The sequence below is a fragment of the Rhinatrema bivittatum genome, chromosome 2, assembly GCF_901001135.1.
Source record: "Rhinatrema bivittatum chromosome 2, aRhiBiv1.1, whole genome shotgun sequence".
Taxonomy (NCBI): Eukaryota; Metazoa; Chordata; class Amphibia; order Gymnophiona; family Rhinatrematidae; genus Rhinatrema; species Rhinatrema bivittatum.
In genome coordinates this window covers 481,559,360-481,587,284 of record NC_042616.1, presented here as the reverse complement: position 1 = coordinate 481,587,284, position 27,925 = coordinate 481,559,360, and the positions used below count along the sequence as shown (strand labels likewise).

Here is a 27,925-nt window from a genome sequence, read left to right as displayed (position 1 = left end):
TGCTATATAACTTTGCAAACATCAGTGTGATACTAATGTTGTGGTTAGTACAGCTGCTTCTCTATTTACTCAGATTGATAAAGGCAGGAGTAGCTAAGCAGAAGCAGTTTTAAAATTATTTATATCAATTTAAAAATACAAACAATATCTTAACATATGCAAAATAAAGGAAATAAAAAAAATCCTCATACAGAAATAAATCACACCCCTACAATGAGACCACAAAGGGGGGATTACATAGGAAAATTAGAACTTTATGACTTAAAAATGAAGTCTCTCTACTATGAAAAAACAAAGTTTAAAGTCCATTCTTTGTCATGTTCTAATGCAATCATTACTAAAAGGGTGGCTTGAGATGCAGTATCTGCCAAAGAACCAATAGAACCATTAGATAAATCAAGGCTATCTAATGAATCTTCAGGTCTAATTCTATCTGCATTTTTACCTTCCTCTAGATTCTTTAACTGGCAAATAAAATGCCTTAGTTAAAGGAGGGAATGACTCAGATGGAACATTCAAAATCTGTAACTAAAACTTCCTCAGCATATCTAGAGGAGAGATGGTATCCACTTTAGGAAAATTTACAAATCTTATATTTAATCTTCTAGTATAGATATCTACATTTTCAGTCTGTCGATGGGACCAATCCCTGCCTTTAATCATGAAGGAATCACATTTTTGTGAATCTAAGATCTGTTTGTCCAAATCTTTAATTTTTTCATCATGTTCTTTCAATGCTTGACTAGTGAGGTCTCCATAGATTGATATCACAGAATCCATTTTTTTTTCACATAGAGATTTCCCAAGTCCTACAATAGCTGACCAAATAAAGTCCACTGTAATCACAGCTGGTTTGGAGGGAGATTCAAAGGTAGAGTTCAGGATATTTTGGAGAAGATTACCTCCAAACTGACCCTCCAGCAATTCCACCTAAACCAGAGTTTTCCCATCACTGGAACAGGTGTGAAAAACAGCATTAGTTGAAGACGCACTGCCCCTGGACTGAATGGTGATCTCAAGCCTCATTGTGGGTGGCGTATGAGAGTCAGGACCAAGGGAGATGGATGATCCATGAGAGGTGGCATTAGACACACCAAGCCCAATCTGACCCAAATTAATGCTGATCTTGGAGTCAAAGGATTCTGGAATAGTCACAGCTGGGTCATATTAAGGAAAGAGGCAGAATCAGATGGGATAGGTCTAATGGTTCCCTTCCATTTCTTCCCCATTGACTACTCAATAAAGAATGAAGAGAGTACTTAAAATGATATCCTGTTCCACAGAAATCCACGCTACAGGGCATGCCCCATGGCGTGTGGTTTTAGCTGTGTGCCGCAGGCCTGTATGTGTTATACAGGCACAGCCCAGAGCGGTTCAATGATGTCACGGCAATCTCAGCAGGGAGGGGGGGAGGGAGGAATGCTGGAGCAAAAGGGCAAGCCCAGGCAGGAAACAACACAGGAAATGTAGCAAACAAATTCTCTTCAAACAGCTCACTCCTCGCAGAAGCAGCTTTTAATAACACCAATATCTTCAGAGACATTTAAAAAAAGCAGAACATAAAAAGGGGATCTCAAATGAAACCTGCACTTAGGAGTACACATGACAACTGATAACATATTTTACTGCCAAGTCATTGTTCTTGAGCAGTTTCTTTGCGCTTCTAAGAGCAGGCATGCCTAAGCCAAGTGAGTGACAAAACTAGCTCACCTTCGCTGGATAAGTTTGACTCATTCTAGCTACCATGTCACACAAGACACCACGCACGGAGTATATGGACCAGATTACATTCCATGCAAGATCCTTTGTGACACAGAAACTCCAAAGGGCTCGAAGGAACTGCAAGGAGGAGAGCAACTTAACAAAAATCCTAGAAATGACTTTACACTAATAGTTTTCCACTTGATACGGATTTTGTATTAGTTATCTGCCGCCTAGCTGCAGATAAATGACTATCCAAAGTTTTCAGTATGAGGACCTCTTTGGATCTACTGATAGGTCAGATGAGTCTGAAGTGGGGGGGCAGGGGGAGATCCACCTCAGAGTCTGAGTTTGCTGAGGGCAAGTCCCCTTGCAGTATGCTAAGCAGCAGATTAATAAACCACAGGTACAATTTATTTATTTCAACTTAATCCCTGCCCCCAGCAGCCCCCTTCCTTTTGGCCTCAAGCAATCTCCTCCGCTCCCATCCCCAGCAGCCTCTTCCCTTTGGCCTCAATCCACTCCCCAGAAATCTTCCCCCTTCTGACCTCAATTCCCCCTCTCCTCTCAGTCATTACCCTCTACCTCATTTTTCCCTATTGGATTCCTGCTGCTGCCTTCCCAGGCCTCCTCCACTTCTTTTCAGAGACCTTGGGAATCCCACTGCTCCAGCCCTGCGCCTTCTTCATTTCTTTGCCGATGGGGCCTTTTCTGGTCCACAAATGTCTGAGAGGAGGGGCTCTCTGTGGAAGATCCCTTCAATTGTATGTGTTTCTCACATCACTTGGCATCTCCCTTTCACACCCCACCAACACCTCTTCATGACTTCACTAGTGAGCTGCTTAGGAAGGGGTGGAGAAACGGAGAATCATCATCATGTGGGAGCAGGAAGCTTCCCCACTGTGAATACCTTCAGGCCACAGACAATGTAAAATTTCCAGGGCTCAGCAGCCAGAAAAATATCCACTGGCCACAGTTTGTGCCCCCCCCCCCCAATATAAATAAACCATAACTGTTGCTACTCCCATTACTTTGAGAACAGTATTATAGCAGGACCAAGCATGAGCAAAACAATTGCATCTTCTGCCATACCAACTCTGTTAAAAATCCCTCAGATTTAGATTTTTCGCCTTTTCTTTTCAAAGGAATTAAAGAAAATACACAAAAACTTACAAGTCTTGCGATGGTGAATCAGATGCGGGAATGCAAAGATATTTCATGCCCTGTACAGAAAGCAAAGATGAATACATGTTAAGAAACATCCTAGTAATAAAGCATTATTACTTCTTGAAGAGATGATCTCAGAAGGATTATGTTGCCAAAAGAGATCTGTAAGTCACAGCTATCAGTAGTGTGCTCTCTTGGGACTTATGTCTCCTTCACATGCAAAAATGCTTAAAACCTAGACAAAATGCAGAGGAGCAAGAAGTCATGTTTTAAAAGGTTAAAATAAAAGTACAAAATTTGTTGTTGAACAGCCGAGTTGCACTGAAATCCATATAACGCACAGCTGTCAGTACAAATACAAGTAACAAAGCAGAAACAGGGGCCACACAAAACTTATAAGCAAACTCTGTTTGGGTGTATATCTACTAGCAGGTGACATAAGACAGAAGTAGTCTCACACAGAAATTCCCATACATGTCAAAACATACTTCTCAAAGGTTAAAAACTCCTTGAAACCATTGTGGTTTCTGAGCAGCTCCGATATTCTCTAATTCCAGCTGTTAGAGACCCAGACAAATAAAGGGTGTTTGATTATAAATTTTTGCATGCCACGTTTTAAATTGTGTTTGTACTGAATATAGTCAATTTCCATATTCATGTTATCATTTGTATTTAACCCTGAGCTGATTAGAAGAAATTATTGGGGCATTACATCATTTCTGACAATATGAGTTTTGAAAACACTAAATTTTGCATTTTCTATTGCATTTTGATACTATTAATCAAGAGCAGACCATGCAAGTCAACAAATATAGAATTAATCAGTACATTATAGCTGTGTTTATAATTGCCAATTATATTCCACATTTCCTTAACTAAGTCAAAAGAAAAGGTTCTAACTTGTAACTTCACTGACCCCAAGAATCTTGTTATTTTCTATCTGTGAAGTGTCCCTTACTTTGGAGATTGCACAATATCTTTACTACTGTGGAGACCATTTTTGTCTGTAGAAATTATGTATGTTTGGCAGAGTTGTGTTGCATAGGACTAAATGACTCACAATGGTTTCACTGAAGAATAATGAATCCTAGGAAAAGGGTGTTGCAATTTTTTTTAAAAAGATGAATCAGATTCAAATTGTGCTGCTTCAGAAGATCTCTCTCTCTCTTGTTTGGAGTTGAAGCGCGAGTGGGTGGGCCAAGTCTATTCAGCTTCTAACTCTTCCAAAAGCAGAGTGAGTATTTCGATACATAAGACTTTACAAGTGTTAAAATCTAAAATGGATGGGAAGGAAGAGATGAATACTACACTGTAGCCTATACTCACAAGAATTTGTGCTAGAAAATGTGCCCAGTGATGATCATGGTCCTTTTTTTTTTAATGAGCTTATCAAAGTCTTGAGTGAATTTGTAGGTCCTCTGATAGTTCTGGGGGCAGGGGAGGGAATGTTTACTTAAATCTTCAGGTAGATTGTTCTCACTCAAAAGCATATTGTACAGTACTGGCACTATTACTTCCTTGAACACTATCTAGGGATTTATTAGATATTTGGTGAGAAAAGTATCCTTCCAGTAAATACTATCCCTATTTCTTTCATGCTGTAATTCCTACAGCCATTTAAATTTACTTTGTTTCTCTAATTTGGAAAGAAATGTTACTCATTGTGATATTTTGACCTACCAACTTTCAAATCATCACCCAGTTTTGTTGAACCTATTAGACCATACTTCAAGTTCTTTGCACACATGGAGATTAAATCTTTCTCTTTTGGGTAGGGATGAATTTCTGAAATTGATTAAAAGTGTAATTGCAGATTTTAACTTTTACTACAGTAACCAGGAAAATGACCCTTCACTATGGTGGAAAACTCATAAAGCTGCATTATGGAGTAGAGTAATTAGTTATACCAGCCATGTGAAAAGAGTTAACATGAAGGAGCAGAGGAAGCTGGAAAAGGAGATAGCAGAAACAGAAAGGGAGATAAGAAGAGTTGTTCTCCCAAGGTTTATAGAACATTGTTAATACAAGATCTTATTAGAGCTTTACAGATTCATAAAGTGGAGGCAGCTTTGAGATATATCCAGGACAGCAGGATGTTAAGTCCTCACATGTGGGTGACATCAGAATGAGCCCAATCACGGAACACACTGAGCATGCCCAGCATGCCCCCAACCCTGCATCCAGCAGGGGACCCCCTCAGTCTCGTTTGTAGTAAAAAGCACGAGTGAAAAATAAAATAAGAAAACATAAGCGAACCCAACTCCGCGGGGTGGTGGGCGGGTTTCGTGAGGACTAACATCCTGCTGTCCTGGGAGAACACCTGTTATAGGTAAGCAACTCTGCTTTCTTCCAGGACAAGCAGGATGGTAGTCCTCACATGTGGGTGAGTAGCGAACTACAGGATGCCCAAATATAATAAGCCAAAAACACCCAACGACATGCCACAGGCATAACAACTGGGGTGGTTTTGGTTAGGAGGGCAGCCTGAATTTCACAGTGGGTCGCTGGAAGGAAGTTGGGTTATTAAACTGGAAACAAATTACGCAGGACAGACTGACCGAAGATGGAATCTTGTCTGCCAGCCTTGTCGAGACAGTAATGAGCTGCAAAATTATGAATAGAACTCCATGTTGCAGCTTTGCAGATGTCAACAAGAGGTACAAAATGTAGGTGTGCTACTGACATTGCCATAGCTCTTACTGAATGTGCTCTCACGCGTTCTTGTAGCGGAAGGCCTGCTTGTTGGTAGCAGAAGGAGATACAGTCTGCCAGCCAGGTGGAAATCTGACACTACTTTTGGCAAGAATTTAGGGTGTGTGCGGAGGACCACACGATCTTGAAGGAATCTGGTATAAGGTGGGTATGTTACCAGTGCCTGTAGTTCACTGACTCTGCAAGCCGATGTTATAGCAACTAGAAAGATCACTTTCCAAGTGAGGTGTCGAAGCTCGCAGGAATGCAGAGGCTCGAATGGCAGTCGCATGAGCTGTGCTAGAACAAAATTAAGGTACCACATTGGAACTGGAGGATGCAATGGAAGCTTTAGTTGTAGTAATCCTCTCATAAAGCGCCCAACCAGGGTTTGCACCGAGATCAGGGCATCTCCTACACCTTTGTGGTAAGCTGAAATGGCGCTGATATGTACACGGATGGAGGAAGTTTGTAGGCCAGCTTCCGAGAGATTCCAAAGGTAGTCCAGGAACTTTGGAATGGAACAGGAAAAAATATCTATTTCCTTAGTAGCACACCATATGGAGAATCTTTTCCATTTGGAATGATACGATCTCCTAGTAGAAGGCTTTCGTGAAGCTATGAGAACCTGGGACACACTGTCAGCGAGGTTGAGAGATTGTAGGATTAACCTTTCAACATCCAAGCTGTTAGAGATAGGGCGTGAAGTTTCGGATGACACAACAGCCCATTGTTCGGCGTTATCAGGGTTGGATCTGTGCCCAGGCGAATTGGTTGCTGGACTGAGAGGTCACGGAGGATGGGGAACCAAACCTGACACAACCAGTGAGGGGCTATGAGGATCATTGTGCTCCTGTCCTGCCATAACTTCACGAGAGTCTTGCTGACGAGTAGAAGTGGAGGATAGGCATACAGAAGACCCATTGCCCACAAGTGGGAGAAGGCATCTCATGGTGGTGTGTTGTGGCTGCGGGTAGAGAGCAGAAGTTGTCCACTTTGTTGTTGTGAACTGATGCAAAGAGGTCTATGTGTGGGCGGCCCCACTGGTGGAAAATTTTGTTTGTTACAGTGGGGTCTAGAGATCATTCGTGGGGATGAAAGGTCCAGCTGAGATTGTCAGCTATCACATTGTCCACACCTGCCAGGTATGTCATTCTTAGTAGCATGGAATGGGAGACAGCCCAGGCCCAGATCTGTGCCACTTCTTGACAAAGCAGGTAAAAGCCTGTGCTCCTTGCTTGTTGAGGTATCACATTGCTAACTGGTTGTCGGTCTGAATTAAGACTACCTTGTTGGAGAGGCAATCAAGAAAAGCCAGTAGGGCATATCGAATTGCTCAAAGCTCCAGGAAATTCATATGGTGCTTCGCTTGTTTGGACCAGGTTCCCTGGGTTTGGAGGTTGTTGACATGTGCTCCCCAACCCAGATTGGATGCATCTGTTAGAGTAATTTGAGGTTCAGGCGACTGGAAGGGTAGTCCTGTCTGAAGATTGGATTCCCTTGTCCACCAAGCTAGAGAGAGACGTAGCTGGTTGGTGACTTGGACAATGTGGGACATGGGTCAACTTGACTGGGGCCACTGGTACTTTAAAGTCCACTGTGTTATCCTCATGGTCAGTCGAGCCACTGCAGTGACATGAACTGTAGAAGCCATGTGACCCAAGAGGATTAGGAGATGACGAGCTGTGGTTGTTTGACACGTCTATACCACTTTGGCCAAGGTTGTTAATAAGCGTGCTCGGTTGTTTGGGAGGAATGCTTTGGCCTAGAGAGTGTTCCTATGAACGAAAGGGTGCGTGAAGGAGACATATGTGATTTTGGTTATTGAAAAGGAATCCTAAGGATTGTAGTAGGCTTATGGTGAAATGGAGGGAGTAGAGCACTTCCTGCCGGGATAGGCCTCTGATGAGCCAATCGTCTAGATATGGATAAACGTGAATGTTGTTCTGTCGGAGATGAGCTGCGGCGATTGCGAGGCATTTTGTAAATAAACGGGGTGCTGACGCTAGTCCGAATGGTAGCACCCGGTACTGGTAATGATGGTGGCCTACTACAAACCTTAGATATTTCCAATAAGGAGGATATATGGCAATGTGAGCATAGGCCTCCTGGAGATCTAGAGAGCAGAGCCAATCTCCCTGTTGTAGGAGAGGAAGCATGATGCCCAGGGTTACCAGTCTGAACTTTTCTCTGCAAAGGGGCTTGTTTAGGGCACGCAGGTCTACAACAGGACTAATGTCTCCTGATTTTTTTGGTATTAGAAAATACCAAGAGTAGAACACCTGACCCCATTGCAGTCGAGGCACCGGTTCCACGGCGTTGGAGTCCAGAAGAGTCAAGAGCTCTATCTTGAGAAGCGGAGAGTGATTGATGGAAGCTACCACCGGACAAGGAGAGGTGTTGGGTGGCAGAGTGAGGAAGTTTAGACAGTAACGCTAGTTGACCACGGAAAGGACCCATTGGTCCATAGTAATTGTGCGCCATATGTTGTGGAAAAGGCACAAGCGGCTTCCTACAGGAATGGTGGAAATTGAAGGTTGGCTTCTGCTCTGTAGAAAAGAGTCAAAAACCCGATGCTGGACCTGTCTGCGGGGCTGGTTGGGCTTTTGCAGCCCTGGTTTGTCTAGGTTGGCCTCTCTGGGGAGGTCTGGTCTGCCGGGCACGGGACAGAGGAAGATAGTACCGACATGGTTTATAGGAAAATTTTCTAGGATCACGTCTGAAAGACCTCATGGCTGTAGCTAGAAATTTCGAAGGAAGAGAGGAGAGTTGACGGAAGGTGTCATGATGGTCTTTTAATTGTGTAACCATCTCCTGGATTTTGTCACCAAACAAATTATCTCCGGTGCATGGAAAGTCTGATAGCCTCTTTTGGACCTCCTGGCGTAAATCTGATGATTTGAGCCATGCCCAGCGCCTGGCACTTATACCTGCTGCTGACACTCTTGAGGCAGTATCAAAACATCATATGCTAACCTTTCTTCATTATTTCCAGCATCTAGTCCTTTCTGAAGGATGGAGTTAAAGCCTTCTTGATACTCATCCAGTAGGTTTTCAGAAAACTCCTGGACCTTTTTCCAAAGATTCCTGGAGTATTGCGTCATATAAAGCTGATAAGCTGCTATCCATGCCATCAGCATGGAGCCATGGAAAACTCTGCGTCCAAAGGCATCCAAGGACTCTTGTCCTTTAGCTGAAGGGGCAGAAGTATGAGGTCGAGATCTTTTCAATCTTTTATGAGCAGACTCAACAACAATATATTGGTGGGGAAGTTGGCTTTTTTGAAACTCCGGAGCTGCCTGGATTAAATAGGTGGCATCAGTTTTTCTATTTACTGGTGGAACTGTGCCTGGGTGTTCCCAGTTGCGTTGCAGCATATCAAGGAGCACCTCATGAATTGGAACTGCCATAACCTCTTTAGGTGCATCGACAAATTGTAGCACCTCTAGCATTTTGTGCCTGGTATCCTCCTCCGTTTGTAACTTAAAAGGGATGGTTTCAGCCATCTCCTTGATGAAGTTAGCAAATGTAAGATCTTCAGGAGGGAAGTGGCGGCGTTGTTCTGGGGGTGAAGGCTCTGCCAGGATCTCATCCGAGTCTTGAGTGTCGGAGGAATCATCACCCCATCAATCATAAGGTGCGTCTCTCCAGCACTTTGAGGGCATTTAGATGGAGGTATTAGTCCAAATCCAGCTGGATCTGGAGATGGCACCGATAGAAAGGATGGAGGCAGTGAAGACATCAATGACATCAGTGCTTTCGATGGACGTCGGGGTGGCAGAAGACCCGATGGTCCTGGAACTGGCTCCGGCATTGGTAAATTCTGTTCCTCAGCGAAGGATAACAGAATCTGTATCAGTGGTCTCAGAGGTGCCGATGGCATGGCAGGAAGCGGTGCCAATGGCAAAGCACCGATCAGGACAGCGAGACGGTCAAGCAACGGAGCCAGCATGGTAGGCAATGGATTGGGTGCCGGCATGGGGGCCCGGTGGAGACTGGAACGCTCAAAGTGCCTGGAGAACTGCCTCTTGGACTATCCTGTCCAATTCCTCCCTAGAATCTGGCATAGGTGGCACAGCTATTGGGGGTGAAGGCTCGGAAGGCGTTGCCGGAGGGTCCACATATATTAGTGGAGTCTCGGCTCCCAGCACCGATGCCGGTGGGGAAAGCCTTGATGTCCTGGGTCCAGAAGGGAGTGGGGCCCCCTCTCCCCAGGACTTCTTCGTCAGTGGTTCCTTCGATGCCCATGGCTTGCTGGTGGAGGCATCGACCAAAATGTCTCGTCAATGACGGTGATTCTCTCGATGCTCCATCCGGATCTTGGGGTAGATTTTCAAAAAACGCGAATAGGCGTACTTTTGCTGGCGCATCAGGCGCCAGCAAAAGTACGCTGGATTTTAGTAGATACGCGCGGAGCCGCGCGTATCCACTAAAATCCTGGATCGGCGCGCGCAAGGCTATGAATTCTGTATAGCCGGCGCGCGCCGAGCCGCGCTGCCTACCCCCGTTCCCTCCAAGGCCGCTCCGAAATCGGAGCGGCCTTGGAGGGAATCCTCTAACGCCCTCCCCTCATCTTCCCCTCCCTTCCTCTATCTAACCCACCCGCCCGGCCCTGTCTACACCCCCCCCTTACCTTTCTCCGGGGATTTACGCCTCCCGGAGGGAGAAGTAAATCCCCGCGCGCCAGCGGGCCTCTTGCGCCGGGCCGCGACCTGGGGGCGGGTACGGAGGGCGTGGCAACGCCCCTGGACCGCCCCGGGCCGTAGCCACCCCCCGTACCCGCCCCCAAAATGCTGCCGACACGCCCCCGAAACGCCGGGCCCGCCCCCCCGACACGCCCCCGACACGCCCCCCTCGGAGAACCCCGGGACTTACGCGAGTCCCGGGGCTCTGCGTGCGCCGGTAGGCCTATGTAAAATAGGCTCACCGGCGCGCAGGGCCCTGCTCGTCTAAATCCGCCCGGTTTTGGGCGGATTTAGGCGAGCAGGGCTCTGAAAATCCGCCCCCTTTTCCGGCACCGAGGAAGAAGACGTCGATGCCTTCGAACGTACTGAGGATGGTGAAGGGAGGTCATCGATGATTCGATGTCATTGAGACTTTGACGGCGACGGAGTCGATGAAGACTTACAACTCAATGTTGCTTTCACTGGATTAGTTGGAGATACTCGCTTAAAGAGAAGCTCCATCTTTTCCAAGCGGGCCCTGCGGCCTTTTGGCATCATTTCGGCACAGTTAATGCACTAGTGGATGTCGTGAGCAGGGCCTAAACATAAAACACACACGTCATGAGGGTCCGAAATTGACATCATCCTCGGGCACTCGGGGAACTTACGGAACCCGGTTGCCATAATTTTTTTAAAATATAGGCGTAGCGCGGTCGGTGGCCATTGGGCACCAATGAAAAAATACCGCCAGGAACAGACCGAAAGGGACGAGGTAAACTTACCAAAATCAACGGGTATCGGCAGTCAATGGGGTCCCTGGGATGGGGGAAACGTTTTACATTTTTAAAGTTAATTTCTGTGAAGAAAACATTGTGAGAAATTCTCAGAGAGCTCCAAGATCCGTGAGGCTACTACTGTGTGGAAAAAAAAAAGAGACTGAGGGGGGACCCTGCTGGATGTCACCCACATGTGAGGACTAATATCCTGCTTGTCCTGGGAGAAAGTGATACTATGAGCATGGTAATAAAACTGGTGCTTTGTTGGCAAGGACTGTGAAGAGAAGAGTGTCTCACACATTTATTCATAAGTTGCAGAATGTTAATGGAGAGGTTACCACAGATCCCCAAGAAATGAATCTTTTGGTTAAGCCATATTTTGAAAAATTATATAGGAATGTCAATGATTGTGACAGTGGCCATATACAAATGTTTTTGGATAGCATTAAACTTAAAACACCAATTACTGAACTGGAAATCCAGAGGGCTATCGGTAGTGTGCCTTCTGGAAAAGTCCTAACCTAAATGGTTTTCAGATAGATTTTCATTAAAAAAACATGTGTGGGGGGACCTTGTGCAGTCTTAAAGAGCATTATAATCATCTAAGGTTGCTCCTCTCCTCTGTTCAGGATTTAAAGGATGCTCATATTTACACAAAAAAACAGGCAGGTGAGGAGGAAGTGGGTTCATTCATATCATCCTATTTCACTGATTAATACTGATATTAAGGTATTAGTCAAGGTATTGCAACAGAGGCTGGAATACATTATGCCTTTTATTATCCACCCAAACCAGATGGGATTTTAGAAGGTAGATGGTCAGTGTATAATTTGAGGGGGCTCTTTAAACTTTTACATTTAAGCAGCTGAAAATGTCTGGGGCTGTTGTGGTGTTAAGACGCCAATAAAGCTTTTGACAGAATTTAATAGAGATATCTGTTTGCTGTGCTTGAGAAATTTGGGCTGCTTGAGGAATTTAATCAATGGTTCAAGTGAATGGCACTTTAACATCTCCTTTCATAATTTGTAGTGGCACTAGAGAGGGATGTCCTCTCCCTCCACTTTTTTGATATGGCTATTAAACTCTTGGCGCAAGCCATAAGAGATAGCAAAATTGCTTACCTTGTAATAGGTGTTATCCCAGGACAGCAGGATGTATTTCCTCACATATGGGTGACATCACTGGATGGAGCCCGATCACGGAAAACTTTCTGTCAAAGTTTCTAGAAACTTTTGACTGGCATACTGAGCCCACTGAGCATGCCCAGCATGCCATGATCCCTCGAGCCACAGGGGTCTCCCTTCAATCTCGTGTGTAGCAATAAGCGTTAGCAAAAATAAAATAATAAAACGTATCGGACCCAAATCCGCGGGGTGGCGGGTGGGTTTTGTGAGGACTACATCCTGCTGTCCTGGGATAACACCTATTACAAGGTAAGCAATTTTGCTTTATCCCAGGACAAGCAGGATGCTTGTCATCACATATGGGTGATTAGCAAGCTACAGGCTGAGTCATTCTTGTATTGGACCAACAGTAAACAACTTGTAGGAAAGCACAACAACTGGTATACTGTTGGAAAGGCAGCCTGAAATCACAGTAGGTTGGATGCGAAAGGAGTTGGGATTACGCTGGAAACAAGTTCTTTAAGACAGATTGTCCGTAGGCTGAATCTTGTCTTCCTTCTTTGTCCAAACAGTAATGAGCTGCAAAGGTGTGAAGAGAACTCCATGTTGCAGCTTTATATATGTCAGCTATTGGTACTGAACGATAGTGTGCTACTGAGGTTGACATTGCTCTTACTGAGTGCGCCTTTTACTTGCCCTTGGAAAGGAAGGCCTGCTTTTTCATAGCAGAACTCTATACAATCTGCCAGCCAGTTAGAGAGTTTTTGTTTGCCCACTGCTTTACCTGGTTTGTTCTTATCAAAAGAAACAAAGAGTTGAGTGGATTTCCTATGGACTGCAATGCGGTCTAGGTAATATGCAAGTGCACGTTTACAGTCTAAGGTGTGCAAAACCCTCTCACCTTGGTGAGCGTGAGGTCTTGGGAAGAATGTGTGCAAGACTATTGACTGATTCAAGTGGAATTTTGTAACTACCTTGGGAAGGAATTTAGGGTGAGTACGGAGTACCACTCGGTCATATAAGAACTTTGTATAGTATGTGACAAGTGCTTGCAACTCACTAACCCTTCTAGCAGATGTAATAGCTATTAAGAATATAGCTTTCCATGTCAGAAATTTAGTATCACAGGAGTCCATGGGTTCGAAAGGAGAACGCATGAGTCTTGTTAGTACCACATTAAGGTCCCATTCTGTAACTGGTGGCCATAACAGGGGCTTAAGGTGAATTAGAACTTTCATAAATCTACTGACAAGAGGTTGCACTGATATCAGTGCATCCCGTATTGTATGATAAATCTTAAATGTACCCTTACTGACGTGGTCTGTAGACCAGAGTCTGAAAGGTGCCAGAGATAGTCTAATAAAGATGATGTGGGGCAGGAAAAGGGGTCAATACCTTTTTGAGCACACCACATCATGAATCGTTTCCACTTAGACAGATCGGTTTTTCTTGTGGAAAGTTTACGTGAAGCTACAAGCACTTGAGAGACATTAGCTGAAAGACTGAGTGGTTGCAGGATCAAGCTTTCAACATCCAGGCTGTTAGAGACAGGGATTGAATGTTGGGATGGCGCAATCTGCCCTGATCCTGAGTTATGAGAGTGGGAGCTGTAGCCAGGTGAATCGGTTCTCTGGTCGAGAGGTCGAGAAGTATGGGAAACCATACTTGTTGAGGCCAACATGGGGCTATGAGTATCATTAACCCTTTGTCCTGTTGTAGCTTCACTAGAGTCTTTGGTTATTAGCGGTTTCGGGGGATACGCTTAAAGAAGGCCTGAATTCCAAGGGCGAGCAAAGGCGTCCTTGGCTAACTGGTTTCTCTGTTTGTGCAGGGAGCAGAATCTATCCACTTTGTGATTCAGTTTGGATGCAAATAGGTCCACTTTTGGATGACCCCAATGTTGAAATATCCTGGTCGTTACTAAAGGATCCAGGGACCACTCGTGAGGTTGGAACAGACGACTGAGGCGGTCTGCAATTACGTTGTGAATGCCCGCTAGATAAGTGGCCCGAAGAAACATGGAATGTGTCAGGGCCCCAAATCTGTGCGGATTCTTGACAAAGGAGATACAAGCTCGAACCTCCCTGTTTGTTCAGGCACCACATGGCTACTGTGTTGTCTGTCTGTATAAGAACAGTCTTGTGTGAAAGGCAGTCCTTGAACGCATAGAGGGCCGGATTTTAAATGCCCTGCGCGCGTAAATCCGGCCGGATTTACGCGCGCCGGCGTGCCTATTTTGCATAGGCCGCCGGCACGCGCACAGCCCCGGGACACGTGTCCCGGGGCTTCGTAAAAGGGGCGGGGAGGGGGCATGTCCGGGGGGTCAGGGGGCAGTTCGGGGTGGGACAAAAGGTAGGGGAGGTTTAGACAGGGCCGGGGGGGGGGGCCTCGGAGGGAACAGGCAGCGCATGCTGGGCTTGGTGCACGCAGGTTGCACAAATGTGCACCCCCTTGTGCGCACCGACCCCGGATTTTATAAGATACGCGCAAAATCTACCCCAGAGAGCATAACGTATAACTCGAAGCTCCAGGAAATTTATTTGAAATGTTGCTTCGAGTTTTGTCCAAGTACCTTGGGTTTGGAGATTGTCTATGTGTGCTCCCCAACCTAAGGTGGATGCATCTATAGTTAAAGTTACTTGCGGAACTGGTTGTTGGAAGGGTAGATTTTTGCGCAAGTTGTTCATGTTCGCCCACCAGAGGAGAGATGAACGTAACTGGTGGGTTATGTGTATTAGAGACTAAAGCGGTTGAATGGCTTGGATCCACTGAGATCTTAATGTCCGTTGTGTTACTCTCATGGCTATCCTGGCCATGGGAGTGACATGAACCATCGAAGCCATGTGGCCTAGCAGAGTTAGAAACTGATGGGCTGTTGCAGTGTCTTTTGTGCGCAGAGATTGCCCTAATGTAGAGAGTGTCTCTGTGCGGTCCTTTGGGAGGAAGGCTATTGATATTGTTGTGTTCAACTCTGCTCCGATGAACTGCAGTAGGCAAGATGGCGTGAGATGGGATTTTTGGTAATTGATTAGAAATCCCAACGAGTGGAGTAGGTTGATTGGGAGCTTGAGAGAGTTGAGAGCTCCTTGCTCTGACTGGTTTTTGATGAGCCAGTCATTTAGGTAAGGGAAGACCTGCATCCTTTCCTTGTGTAAGTAGGCTGCTGCTACTGCCAGGCACTTTGTGAATACTCGAGGTGCTGAAGCAAGCCCAAATGATAGAACCCGGTATTGAAAATGTTTATGCCCCACTAGGAAGCGCAAAAATTTGCGATGAGGAGGAAATATTGGAATGTGAGCGTAAGCGTCTTGAAGATCCAGAGAACAGAGCCAATCTCCTGCTTGCAGAAGGGGAAGCAGGGTGCCTAAGGAGACCATTCTGAACTTCTCTTTCCATAGAAATTTGTTGAGATTGCGGAGGTCTAGGATGGGTCGTAGGCCTCCTGTTTTCTTTGGAATGAGGAAATAGCGGGAGTAGAATCCTCTGCCCTGCTGAGGTCGGGGAACTGGTTCCACTGCCATGGCTCTCAGAAGGGTGGATAATTCTGATTGTAGAAGAGTGATATGATCTCTATGTATCCAAAGAGACTTTGGTGGAGAGTCTTTTGGTACTGTGAGAAAATCCAGATGGTAACCTTGTGTTATATTTGATAGTACCCATCGATCTGTTATGATGTTTGCCCAATGTGGCTGAAAGAAAGAGACCTGACCTCCCACTGGTAACTCTAGGATCGGGTTGGTGGAGTGGCTGCTGTCCTCCGTCAGGTTTTCAAAACCCTGATGCTGGGCCTATCTGAGAAGGGGGCTGAGGCCTGGAAGCTCTCGGTTGTCTAGGCTGAGATCTCTGCACAGGTCTGGATGCTCTATTACGAGGTGCTGGTGGGTAGTACCTATGTGGTCTATAGTAGGGCTTTCTAATATCTTTCCTCACTGTCCGACGTGTGGCAGATGAGGTGTCCTGTGGGATAGCAGAGAGTTTACGCAGTGTCTCAGTGTGCTCTTTTAACTGTGCTACTGCATCTTGAACCCTTGTTCCAAAAAGGGTATCACCAGCACAGGGTAGATCCACTAGTTTTTCTTGAACTTTAGGCCTGAGGTCTGAAGCTTTGAGCCAGGTCCAGTGACATGCACTGATTCCCGTTGCAGCTACTCTTGAGGAGGTCTCAAAACTGTCATAGGCAGGATGAGCCAGTCATTTAGGTAAGGGAAGACCTGCATCCTATATATGACCGTGCTTTCCTGCCTCTAAACCCTTGTGAATGATTTCATTTGCTGAGTCCTGGTATAGTTGAGGCAAAGACTCAGCAAACTGTTGCATTTGTTTCCAGAGGTTATGTTGATACTGAGTCATATACAGTTGATATGACGCTATCCTGGAGACCAGCATTGAACCTTGGAAAACTTTCCTTCCTAGAGTGTCTAAGAACTTTTGTTCTTTGCCTGGAGGAGTCTATGAATAGGGGTGTATCCGCTTAGACTTTTTCTGGATGGATTCAACCACCACAGATTGGTGTGGGAGTTGGGCCCTCTGATAACCAGGGATGTGTTGCACCAGATAGATGGTATCCATTCTTTTGTTCATTGGTGGTACTGAACATGGGTGTTCCCACAATCTGTGTTGCAGGTCCACCAGGACTTAATGCACCGGGATTGCTAGGAGGGTCCACAAACTGCAGAACCTCTAAGGTCTTCTGCCTGGTGTCTTCCTCTGATACTAGTTGAAAGGGAATAGTATCAGCCATCTCCTTTATAAAGTTGGTAAAAGAGGTCCTCTGGAGGTGACTTTTTTCTGTCTTCAGGTGGGGATGGCTCAGACGTGTCGGTGTCTCTGTCATACCAAGTATCCGATGCAGGACGTCGTGGAGAAGCATGAGGAACAAAAAGTGGCATCGATGGTTTTTGTGGAGGCATCAATGGAGGAAATAAAGGCATCGATGGAGATATCGGTATTCTTGGTCAAGGAATTCCGGAAGGCCCTGGTATGGGTTCAGATGGCGGAGAATACCCCGAGGCATCATCGTCATTGACGGGAATCAGAGTTTTAGGCGCTGATGGTTGTACAGGGAGAGTTCCGATGAGGGCATAGAGCTTTGTCAGAATTGGCTGAAAAAACTGAGAGAGGTCGGGTACCAGCATCGGCACCGGAGCCGGCATCAGCATAGGAGAAGGTATTGGCATCGGAACAGGCATTGGCCTCGGGGATGGCACCGGCATCGGCTCCAGCAATGTTGATGCCCGAAGATCCTGGAGAGCTTCTTTCACTGCCTGGCGGATAAAACCGTCCAGTTCTTCCCTTATAGCTGGTGAGGTCAGAGCAGCTATAGATGGTGGCAGAGAAGGCGTAATCGGCACTTCCACAGGTCCCTGTGGTGGCTCGATACCTGGCACCTTTGCAGGTGGAGATTGCCTTGGAGTGGTTGGCCTCGATGGCTCTTGCAGACGAGACCTCTTCGGTGATGGTTCTCTGGACAACAGTAAGGCCTCTGGCATCAACGTCCGTTCGATGCCGATGTTTTTCTTTGTGTTCGGTGCTTTTCTTTTCAAGCATGGATGTTGATTTTACCGATGCCCCGGGCGGAGTCTGTGATAGTCGATCTCCAGAGCCGTCAGTGCGATGTTTTCGAACGACCAATCTTTTAGACGCTCTGGCCAGAGACGATTGGGTCGACGTCGATGGAATAAGTTGGATATGGAAGTGATGTCCCATCTGCTCTTGTCGGGCTCTTCTGCCCTTGGCGGTCATTTCTGCACATTGAGGGCAGGAAGAAACATCGTGAAACTCACCCAAGCACAGAACACTGTCGACATGCGGGTCGGTGATCGACATTGTGCGAGGGCACTTCGGGCATTTTTTGAAGCCCGTTGTCATTATGAAGGCCGGACAGCCGTCGACGGCCTTCTGACAGAAAATTTCTTTTAAACCCAATTGAAGCAGGAAAACTCTGTACTCACCGGCCGGTGGAGACAGGGAAACCCCTAAGTAGGGGTTGAAAAGGGAGATTTTTAAACTTTTTCTCTCAACTTTATGTGTGAGGAAATCACACAGGGCTCCTTCACCGCGAATGTAACTGCAGCGCGGAAAAACAAAGACTGAAGGGAGAACCCTGTGGCTCGAGAGATCATGGCATGCTGGGCATGCTCAGTGGGCTCAGTATGCCAGTCAAAAGTTTCTAGAAACTTTGACAGAAAGTTTTCCGTGATAGGGCTCCGTCCAGTAAGGTCACTCGTATGTGAGGACTATCATCCTGCTTGTCCTGGAATAATGCTAAATCCTTTTACACTTTATGATAGATAGTGTGGAGCACAAAATTTCATTATTTATTTTTTATTTATTTATTTATTTATAATCTTTTTATATACCGAATTTTTCATGGAAACATATCAAACCAGTTTATATGCTGACAATGTCCTTCTTTTCATATTTCAAGTGGGGATTTCGGTCCTAAGCTGATGTGGCTGCTGACTGTGTATGGGGTGGTGTCTGGGTGTCAAAATAATTTTACAAGTCAGAAATACTCTTTCAGAATTATATATAGGGGTATTCATCCTGCTGTATGGCTGGATTTAAGTTGGTTGAAGGTAGTTTTGCTTTTATTTAGGTATTAAGATTTCTCCTAATTTGTGTGATCTGTATAAATTTAAATTTTATACCTGTACTGTGTCAGATTAAGAAGGATCTTAAGGACTGGACAGGTCTTTATTTCCTGTGGAGGGAACATATTAATTTGCGTTCCAGCATACTCCATGTAAGATACCTCAGTTTTTACGGAGAGATAGATGGCAAAATAGGGTTGTGTACATTAACTTGGCTACTTTGTGCAGGCGTAAGTGGCAGGGGTTATGGAACTTCTTATGTGCGAAGTTATTATTGGTCCGCACCAATCATCTGTATAAAAGATTGGTCTGATACACATTCATCTGCATTGCTTTATCTGGAGAAAGTACAGGCGAAGAGAGTGGATTTTCTTTTATTATTAATTACGTCTGATGCTTCTTATACTGTGCAAAACATTCTCAGGGATAGCTACATCCTGGCACATATGGTTCCAATCTGGAGAGCAATCTGTACATTTTTAGAGATTCCTGAGGAAAATGTCTCCCATCTGGACAATATCCCTGGATTGGCAAAGAATCCAGGGATATCATACAGTATCTTTTTTCCTGATATGGGTCATTGGGTTTGTGTGGCAAATCTGGTGGGGATTTGGCTCTTTTTGTGATTTATGGGATAAATATCAATTGGATCCCTTTAATCACCATTTTTATTTGCAGTTTAGAAATATACTAGAGAAGTTAGTGGATAAGGGATGGTCTTCTCAAACTACTTAGTGGAAAGATTTCTCAGTGATAAGTCTCTATCAGGCAATGTAGACTGAATAGCAGAAAAGGGTCTTAAAATAAGATGGATAGTGGAGGAGTTTTCAGTGGATGGGAACAGTGAGTTCTGAGGAGTCCGGTATTGTGATTTTTTAAGAGTAAGTTTTGGTGCATAACAAAATATGTTTAAATATATTTTTTTGGAGATTGTTTTTTGGGTTTTTTTTTTGTATATATTTTTATTGATTTCATAAGTACAGACCTTTGGTTACACTTAAAAGAATAGAGAAAGCTTGTAGGCACCGGATCGGAAGTATTCAGTACTACATATTGAGCCTGCTGGAACCGTACTAATGTAGGGCATACGCCCCTCGCCTTACTTTCTAACAATATAATAACAATACATGAGTAGAACCAGAGCTCTAGCAGAACAATGGACAGTGTTGTATACAGTCCTTGAATAGTCAAGATACGGTCCAGAAACTTAAACTGAAACATAAACATGAACATGAACATTCAGTCTCTAGCAAGTTATACCTTTGTTTGCCCCCTCCCTTCCCTCCCTCCACCCCACCCCGAGGTACTTGATGTAATCAATAAACGTAATTGCTGTCTGATATGTACAAAGCTGCGTGATGGATCTACTTAAACTATATATTTGCTGTTAGATATACGAGTGTCATACGTGCATATGTGGTGTACCCAAGTGTATTTGCGCAATTCCCTCTGTCTCCTAATCCACAGTGCCAATTATAAGGGATCTATTGTGGTGGTCATCTGTACCATGGTATCTTGATATTGGTGGAATGACCCCCAAATCTGAGACATCATCTTTTTTTTCTGGTCTGCCTGTGTTTCGGCGGTCATTTGTTCAAAAGTGGCTAGCTTAATCATTTTTTGCATCCAATGATTAAAAGTGGGAGCACTGTCGGAAAGCCAGTGTTGTAGGATTAATTGTTTTGCCAATAGTCCTGCTTTATCTATGAACAAAGCAATGTGTAGTGGTGGACGAGGAAAAGGTAACATATATGAGCCCAGAAGCCATGCCTCCGGTGTTAGTGGAATATCAATGGCACAGATCTTGGAGCAGAAAGTTTGTATGGAGGTCCAAAAGTTTAACATGGACTGGCATGCCCAGAAACTATGGAAGTAACTCCCAACCTCCATTTGACATGTAAGACAAAGGGAAGAAGAACACACTCCCATTTTAGCTGCTGTTTCTGTTGTGACATATATTTGCCATATGAATTTGAACTGTAGTTCTCTTAATTGGGTATTTTCAGTAATCTGTGGAGATCTCTTAAGAAACATTTTGATTTGGGGTTCCGTTATCCTAACTCCCTGTATGCTCCCCCACTTCCCAGCAATCCGCTCCAAACCTTTTGTAGTACGGTAGGGTTTCAGTACTTTAGAAAAATTGGAGCTAGAGTAGAGCACCGGCCTTCCCACTCCCAGGACAGTATTTAAGTGTTCTCTTTGAGCCCCTGGTATACTTGTGAGCTCACTACTGTTGAGGAAGTATCGCAACTGTAGGTAGGCATAAAAGACCGACCTTGGGAGATGATACCTGTCTTGCAAATCTTGAAAACTATATTGGAGATTGTTTATCATTAACAGCATATTTACATCAGATTAAATTATGAGCCTTAAAAAAAAAACAAAGTAGCGATATTAAATGAGAAGTTGATGACTATTTCTGAAGGTTACACAGAGATACTGATTTTGGAACATAGAACTGAAGTTGTAGATATGACAGTGGGACTTGAAGAAAGAGCCGTTTGAAGAATGAAGATGATGAATAGTTTGTGAAAATAACTTGAAGGAATATTAGTATCTTGGGGAGTGGGAAGAGCCATACCACGGAACTATTTTGTTGATTTATATAAATATAGATGTAAATTGAATTTTTTTTAATAATCCCCTGAGGAAGCCTAATATAGGCGAAACAAAAAAGATCCTGTTTTGTAGGGTTTCTATGTGGATAATTTTAACATGATTGTATGGTATGAGTGATGGTGTGAATGGAGTATTAAATATTTTATGTGTGGTTTTTAAGTGTTATGATGGTAATTTTATAATAATAAATTTATTGTTGTAAAATAATGTAAAATAAATTATAATCTTTTGTATATTATTGTTTAGTTTGAAATGTTTCCTTAGGTTTTTTAGTGTTGATTATTTTGGGAACAATTGATGTATACCTTCTGTCAATGTATCACCTATGCTGTTCTTTATATACATGTTTTCTTGTATGACTGTGGTGGCTGTTGATTTAAATAAAAAGTTTTTAAAAATCCACTACTGGTTTTGACTGGGTGGCCATATGGAGCTTAGTGCTCCTTTGCTTGCAATGGCAAGATCTCAAATCCTCTTCTTAAGAATAAGTGAGGCCTGGAAAGTATTTCTTCAAAGGAAAAAAAATGCTTCCTGGGCAGGCCTCTATGGCTCCCCCAGATGGGGGAAAGTGGTTTTGAAGTCCTGCGTGAGTATTGTGGTTATTCTTCTGTACAGCTCTGCCTCAGTGTAATGAAGACATTACCAAGATTAGCCTCACAGGAGACCAGATATCTTCTATAGTTCTTCTGCAGGTCAGGTACATATTTAGGGGCTCATTCAATAAGCCACGGTAAACATAAGCTATTACCATGTGGTATTAAGGGCAAATACTGGACAGTAATAGCTTATGTTTACCACGCATTCAGAAAGACAAAAGAGGCGTGATTATGAAATACTATGCAAAGCAATATTTCATGCATAAAAGCCAGCTTTCCGTGTCTGCTATTTTGAGGGTTGGTCAGGTGTTAGAAGAGAGGAGAGGCATGTACAGATTTTGTCATTACCTTTTCCATTGTCTATAGTCTTTATCTGTAGGTGAAAGAGTGTGTGTGTTTGTTGTGCTTGTCTGTTTGTCCTATTTGTTTAGAGTATGAAAGGACAGCTTGTGTGTGAGTACTAGAGGTGAGGATGGTGAGTGGCGGGGAAGTGAGTGGATATGATAGATGTGTGACTGGGATGAGTAAGGATAGGGAGAAGGGGAGAGAACAGAGGGACAGGAGAGAAGGGTGGGCCAGAAGAAGACTGTGGAAGAGATGAACCAGAATGGCATGCCTGCAAGTTCTCCCAGGAAGAAAATATGGCATGCTGATCGAGGGAGTCCTTGCAAACTGACCAGCTCTTTGAGTGGCACGTAGCCAAAACCTCAAAGGGCATAAAGATCCTGATCAGGAGCAGGACTGCTCACAGGATTGCCAGTGAGGGTGGAGGGAGACATAATAGCAAGCAGGTGGCCCACAGATTTTGGGACTTTAAGGGCAGCCTGAGAAACAAGGATTGGAAAGTACGAAAGGGAGACCAGAGGATGCACCCCTTGACAGCAATGAAACTGCACCTGAGAGACAAACCTGGTCCAGATGTCTGAGGGATTGGCGCCAGATCTGGATGCAGCAGATGATAACATGGCAAGCAAATCTTGGGAAAGTATGAGTGGATGGTACAAGAGGATTGGTGCCAAATTATAAGATAATCACATTTCTATTCAGAAACGTGAACATCTTATGTTATACATCAAGTCTAAATTGTGGTCCACGTCACTCAAACTCTTCAGCTTCTTTTCACAGGACCCAGCATCTGGCAGGCCACCCAAGAGACAGTAGAGCAGGAGGCGCAACAGCAGCAACATCAAGCGGGAAAGACCCAGCCAGAGCCAGAGGAGCAGAAGGAAGACAATGAAGAGCAAGACCTGGTGGATCTTTCATTTACAAAGCTTATTCTCAATCTTCCTTGGGACAAGGAATTGCACACTTTTGACTATCACCAGCACACCACGCTGTGTGCAGGAGGAGGACAGCCAGGATGCAAGAAGAGCAGATGGGATGCAGCACAAGCTTCAAAGCAGTGCATACATTGCCAATGGTGTTACCCGTTATCCAAACTGCTTGGCCAAAACTACAGGCACCCCCACAGCTGGCAGATGTCACAATGCCCAAGATCCAAGAAGACATACGTTTGCAGCAGCAAATGGTGACACTTTCCCAGGGATTCAATATTCATAAGAACATAAGAGTTGCCACACTGAATCAGACCAAAGGTCCATCAAGCCTAGTATCCTGTTTCCAATAGTGGACAAGTCAGATCACAAGTACTTGGCAGGATCCAAAAGACTGATAGATTCCATACTTCTTACACCAGGGTTAAACAGTGGATTTTCCCAAGTCCACTTTATGGACTTTTCTTCCTGGAACTTGTCCAAACCTTTTTTAAACACAGCTACACTAACAGCTTTTACCTCATCCTCTAGCAACAAATTCCAGAGTTTAATTATGCATTAAGTAAAAAAAATATTTTCTATTTGTCTTAAATGTATTACCTAGTAACTTCATTGCGTGTTCTCTAGTCTTTGTACTTTTTGAAAGAGTAAACAACTGATTTGCGTTTACCCATTCCACCCCACTCATTATTTTATAGACTTCTGTCACATCTCTCTTCTGCTGTCTCTTTTCCAAGCTGAAAAACCCTAACCTCTTTAGCCTTTTTTCTTCATAGGGGAATCGTTCCATCCCTTTTATCATGTTGGTCACCCTTCTCTGAGCCTTTTCTAATTCCGCTATATCTTTTTTAAGATGCGGGACTAGAATTGCACACAATACTAAAGGTGCGACACAGAGGCATTAGGATATTCTGTTTTATTCTCCATTGCTTTCCTAATAATTCCTAGTATTGTACTTGCTTTCTTGGCCTCCACCGCTGCATACTGAGTGGAAGATTTCAACATATCCATGATGCTGCCTAGATCCTTTTCCTGGGTAGTGACTCCCGATGTGGAACTTTGCATTGTGCAGCTGTAAGTTGTGTTGCTTTTCCCTATGTGCATCGCTTTGCACTTGTTCACATTAAATGATAAATGTTTGTGGGCCATTCATTGCTCCTACCATGTGACAGGGGCCGACCAATGGCACCGGTAGCCCCTTTGACATAGTAAGGGCAAAGGCTATCTGCGCCATTTTGAATACTGGCAGCCGACGGCCCGAGTACAGGAGATCACTCCTGCACCCCCGCTGGACCACCAGGGACCTTTGGCGTGTTTTGGGAGGTGTCAGGAAGGTGGGGGGGGGTTGTAGTTAATTAACTTTAAAGGGTTGGGATGAGGTTTTTTTGTTTTGTTTTTTTTTCGCAACAAAGAGAATGATAAACATTTTCTGATCCGAGGAGTGGACAGAAATGGCCCTCCCCAACCCATAAATGAAATGGGGACCAAAAAAAATGTTATGCCCTCCCCTAATTTGCTCCATAAGACGCACAGACACCCAGGAACAGAGCCGGTTTAGCATACCATTATTTTTTTTATTTTTAAATTTTCCTGCTCTGAATCCTAGGAGCATCTTAAGGTCAGGTGTGTCTTATGGAGCGAAAAATACGGTAAATTTGAACATGACCATGTTGGAGGCAGTACAAGCCTTTCAGTAGGTGGTCCCCAGGACAGCATCTACCAGCAGTCCTAGGCTTTCTGGCCATGGCCTGGGCAAAGGGTTGATAAGCCCCATGGCAAAAGGCTCAGATGAGGGCAGAAGTAATGAAATCCTGCACAGAAGAGTTGCCCGTCATCAGGGTTTCCTTTGTTAAGTCATCCTAGCATCTGGGCCTGCCCTGGCTTAAGAGTTCATGGGTCTGGGTATTTTGTATAGGTCCTGAAATGATATCTATGGCATATGAAGACTAGTGTAGTGTGCTGCCATCAGGATACAGATGGACTTAGTCATGCATGCTGTGGTTCTACTGTCTGAGAAGGTGGCAGAGTTGCTGACGAATAGTATAACTATATGTGCAGTGGATTATTGCTGACTCAAAATTTCTTCTTACACAGTAAGCGGACCTCTGTTGATCTTGTGTTAGTGGACATGCCCTGTATAAAATTAGCATGTCTTGATCTCCCTCTCCATCCTCCTGCATCTGCCTTTTTCTTGGCTCTTGTAATTTATAATTGAATTCCCATATACCTCTTTCTACACAGCCACTGGCACTTGGCTGCCTGCCCCACACCTCTGAACTCTTAACTAAACGGACTCTATTGCACTTTGCTATACTGAACATGATGTCTGTGCTCTAATAGATAGGGGTGCTACTTCCTCTTAATGTGCCCAGTTATTTGGGTTCACCTGTGTGGTTAAGGATAAGATGATGTGTTTCCAATGTAACCTTTTATCTGTGGGCCTATTGTGGTTGTCTGTATCTATGGCTTCAAATCTGTAAGACGAATAGAAAATCTTGGCTTTTGTCACTTGTTCTTCTTCTGTATGGTGTATTCTTGCAAAGAATAAATGCTACCGTTTTTGTTTTGAAAACCAATTAATTGACAAAAAGATTATATTTTCTGCATAACCACCTCTGGCCTTGTGTGTGTTTTTTTTTTAATTTTATTTATGCATTTTCAAAATATAAACAAGAGATTATATCTTGAAAGTACAAAAATGGAAAATTGAAATAAAGAAAAAAAGAAAAACAAAAGAACAAATGTTAAGAAAGAGAAAAAAAACCCCATTTCATTTTATCATTCAAGGTCCACTAATTGAAGAAATCCAATACACAACTCAAGGAGAATTATATATTATAAAAAGGAAAAAAATCAGTATAAGGCACCCTATATCATAACAGAGATCTAAGTGGAGAGGCTCAAGATTGGGATTTACCAGAAGGACTAACAGCTGGCATTTTATCAATCAAAAATTGGGTCAATTGCGGAGGGGGGGGGGGGGTCAAAAATGTAGGAGTTATTTTGATATTTAATCAAACATTTGCAAGGAAATTTAAGGAAAAAACTACTCCCTACTTGTTGAACCTGAGTACGCAAAAGAAGAAATTGTTTACATTTTCTCTGAGTCTGTTTAGAAACGTCAGGAAACACCTTCACTTTCAGATGTTAAAAGAGTTCAGATCTATGACGAAAAAATAATTTTAATAGCCAGTCTTTATCAGGTTTGAGGACAAAAGAGACAATTAAAGTAGCAGGGAGAGCCAATTCTGAATCAGAGGTTTCAAGCAATGCAGAAATATCCAAAGTAGTATGATCAGGAGATTCCAAAGATACAAAAGCTTTGCACCTCAGAGTTCCTCTTAAATGATGGCGAATAAAATATTTTAGAAACCGGAGGAATAGCAGTCTCAGGAACATGAAGAATCACAATAAGATACCTCCTGAACATCTCTCTAGGTAAAACCAAAGGCATCTTAGGGAAATTTATGAACCTAAGATTCTTGCTTTTAACTATATTTTCAAAACTTTCCATTTTTAAGGCTAAAATTGAATTTTCTTTCATAATCACCTTGAGTATTTTTTACAGCATTTATTTCTAAATGAACTGAAGCAAGTTGTTGTCCCAAATCTAAAGTAGTATTAGTTAGAGTCTGACATCGTTATTCCAATCCAGTATAATTTTGAACCAGAGGAGAAAGCTGCTGAGATAAAGAAGTATCCAGATCAACAATGGAGTCCCAGATAGCTTCAAGAGAGAAAGAAGAAGATCTTCTCACCAAAAAGGACAGCTTAAGTGGAGGTAAAAGCTCAGACATATCACCAACATCTGAAACTGTCTCTTCCTAATCTTCCGGCACTAATATTTTCTTCGCCCGAAGGTTTAGGATCACTGACAAGACATGCCAAGGTTGAACTCTCCATACCATTCCTTGCAGGAGTTGTTGGCTCAGCAGGTACGTTTGCTGATGCTCCTAATGGCCCTCAGGAGATTCAAACCATGGCAGGATTATTGGGCAGCGTTCTCTGAGCCGGGCTAAGCAGTGACAAAGAGCCTGAGAGAGAGGGGAGCTAAGATTCCCCTCCCACTCTCTCCAATGGCGAGTTCCCTGGCAAAATTGAGTGGCTGACAATGTGGGCATCCATTGGACCCGTGAGAGGAGGCTTTGGATGGACCACGGGGAAGTCTCCATTCTTAGGCTTCCTTTTGCAACCCATAGCAAGGAAAAAAAGAAAGCAGGAGAATTTGAGGCAATTGATCCGAGAGAGAACCAATGCTGCCGACTCTTGGATCCTTGGTCTGGTGTGTTTTATGTTAGTGATAAGGTGTCATGTTTCTGTATTCTTGGTTTTAGCATCCTCCCTTTTACAGAGTCTCAGTTTGTCAGCCCTTATGATTACATCTCACTCATGTACATTCCATGTGACTCAGCCCCTTTCACCATGCATTCTGCCACCTTCACAGAGGATGTTACTTTACTCTGGAGATCTGGGCCTCCCATTAAGAAGAATATAGCAGAGTATGTTCTCTGAAATGCTGCTTGCTGGATGTTACCATGCCTTAAGGTTAGTGGGGAAGTCTTCAGTTATAGAGACCAGGCTCCTGTCCAGCATTCTTCCTATTTCTCGGCATTGGGCCTGGCCTAGGCTGAGCCCCTGGCATCAGACTTGGGGATCTGGGTCAAGGCCCCGGCATCAGAACTCGGCTTGCCAACTTGTTTGGATACTTGACGGATAGGTA

The 27,925-nt window shown here is 44.1% G+C and overlaps 1 protein-coding gene and 1 long non-coding RNA gene across 3 annotated transcripts in view; one reads left to right on the top strand and one right to left on the bottom strand.

Moving 5' to 3' along the window:
• Nucleotides 1-27,925, bottom strand: part of DUSP22 (dual specificity phosphatase 22) — a 197,661-nt gene that overhangs the window by 46,310 nt on the left and 123,426 nt on the right. For both annotated transcript variants that reach the window (XM_029590525.1, XM_029590526.1), the window contains one exon: nt 2,875-2,924. In XM_029590525.1, the coding sequence (XP_029446385.1) occupies nt 2,875-2,924 (50 nt within the window). The remainder of the gene's footprint in view (nt 1-2,874; nt 2,925-27,925) is intronic.
• Nucleotides 1-27,925, top strand: part of LOC115085014 — a 67,512-nt gene that overhangs the window by 11,235 nt on the left and 28,352 nt on the right. The gene's annotated exons all lie outside the window — the stretch shown is intronic.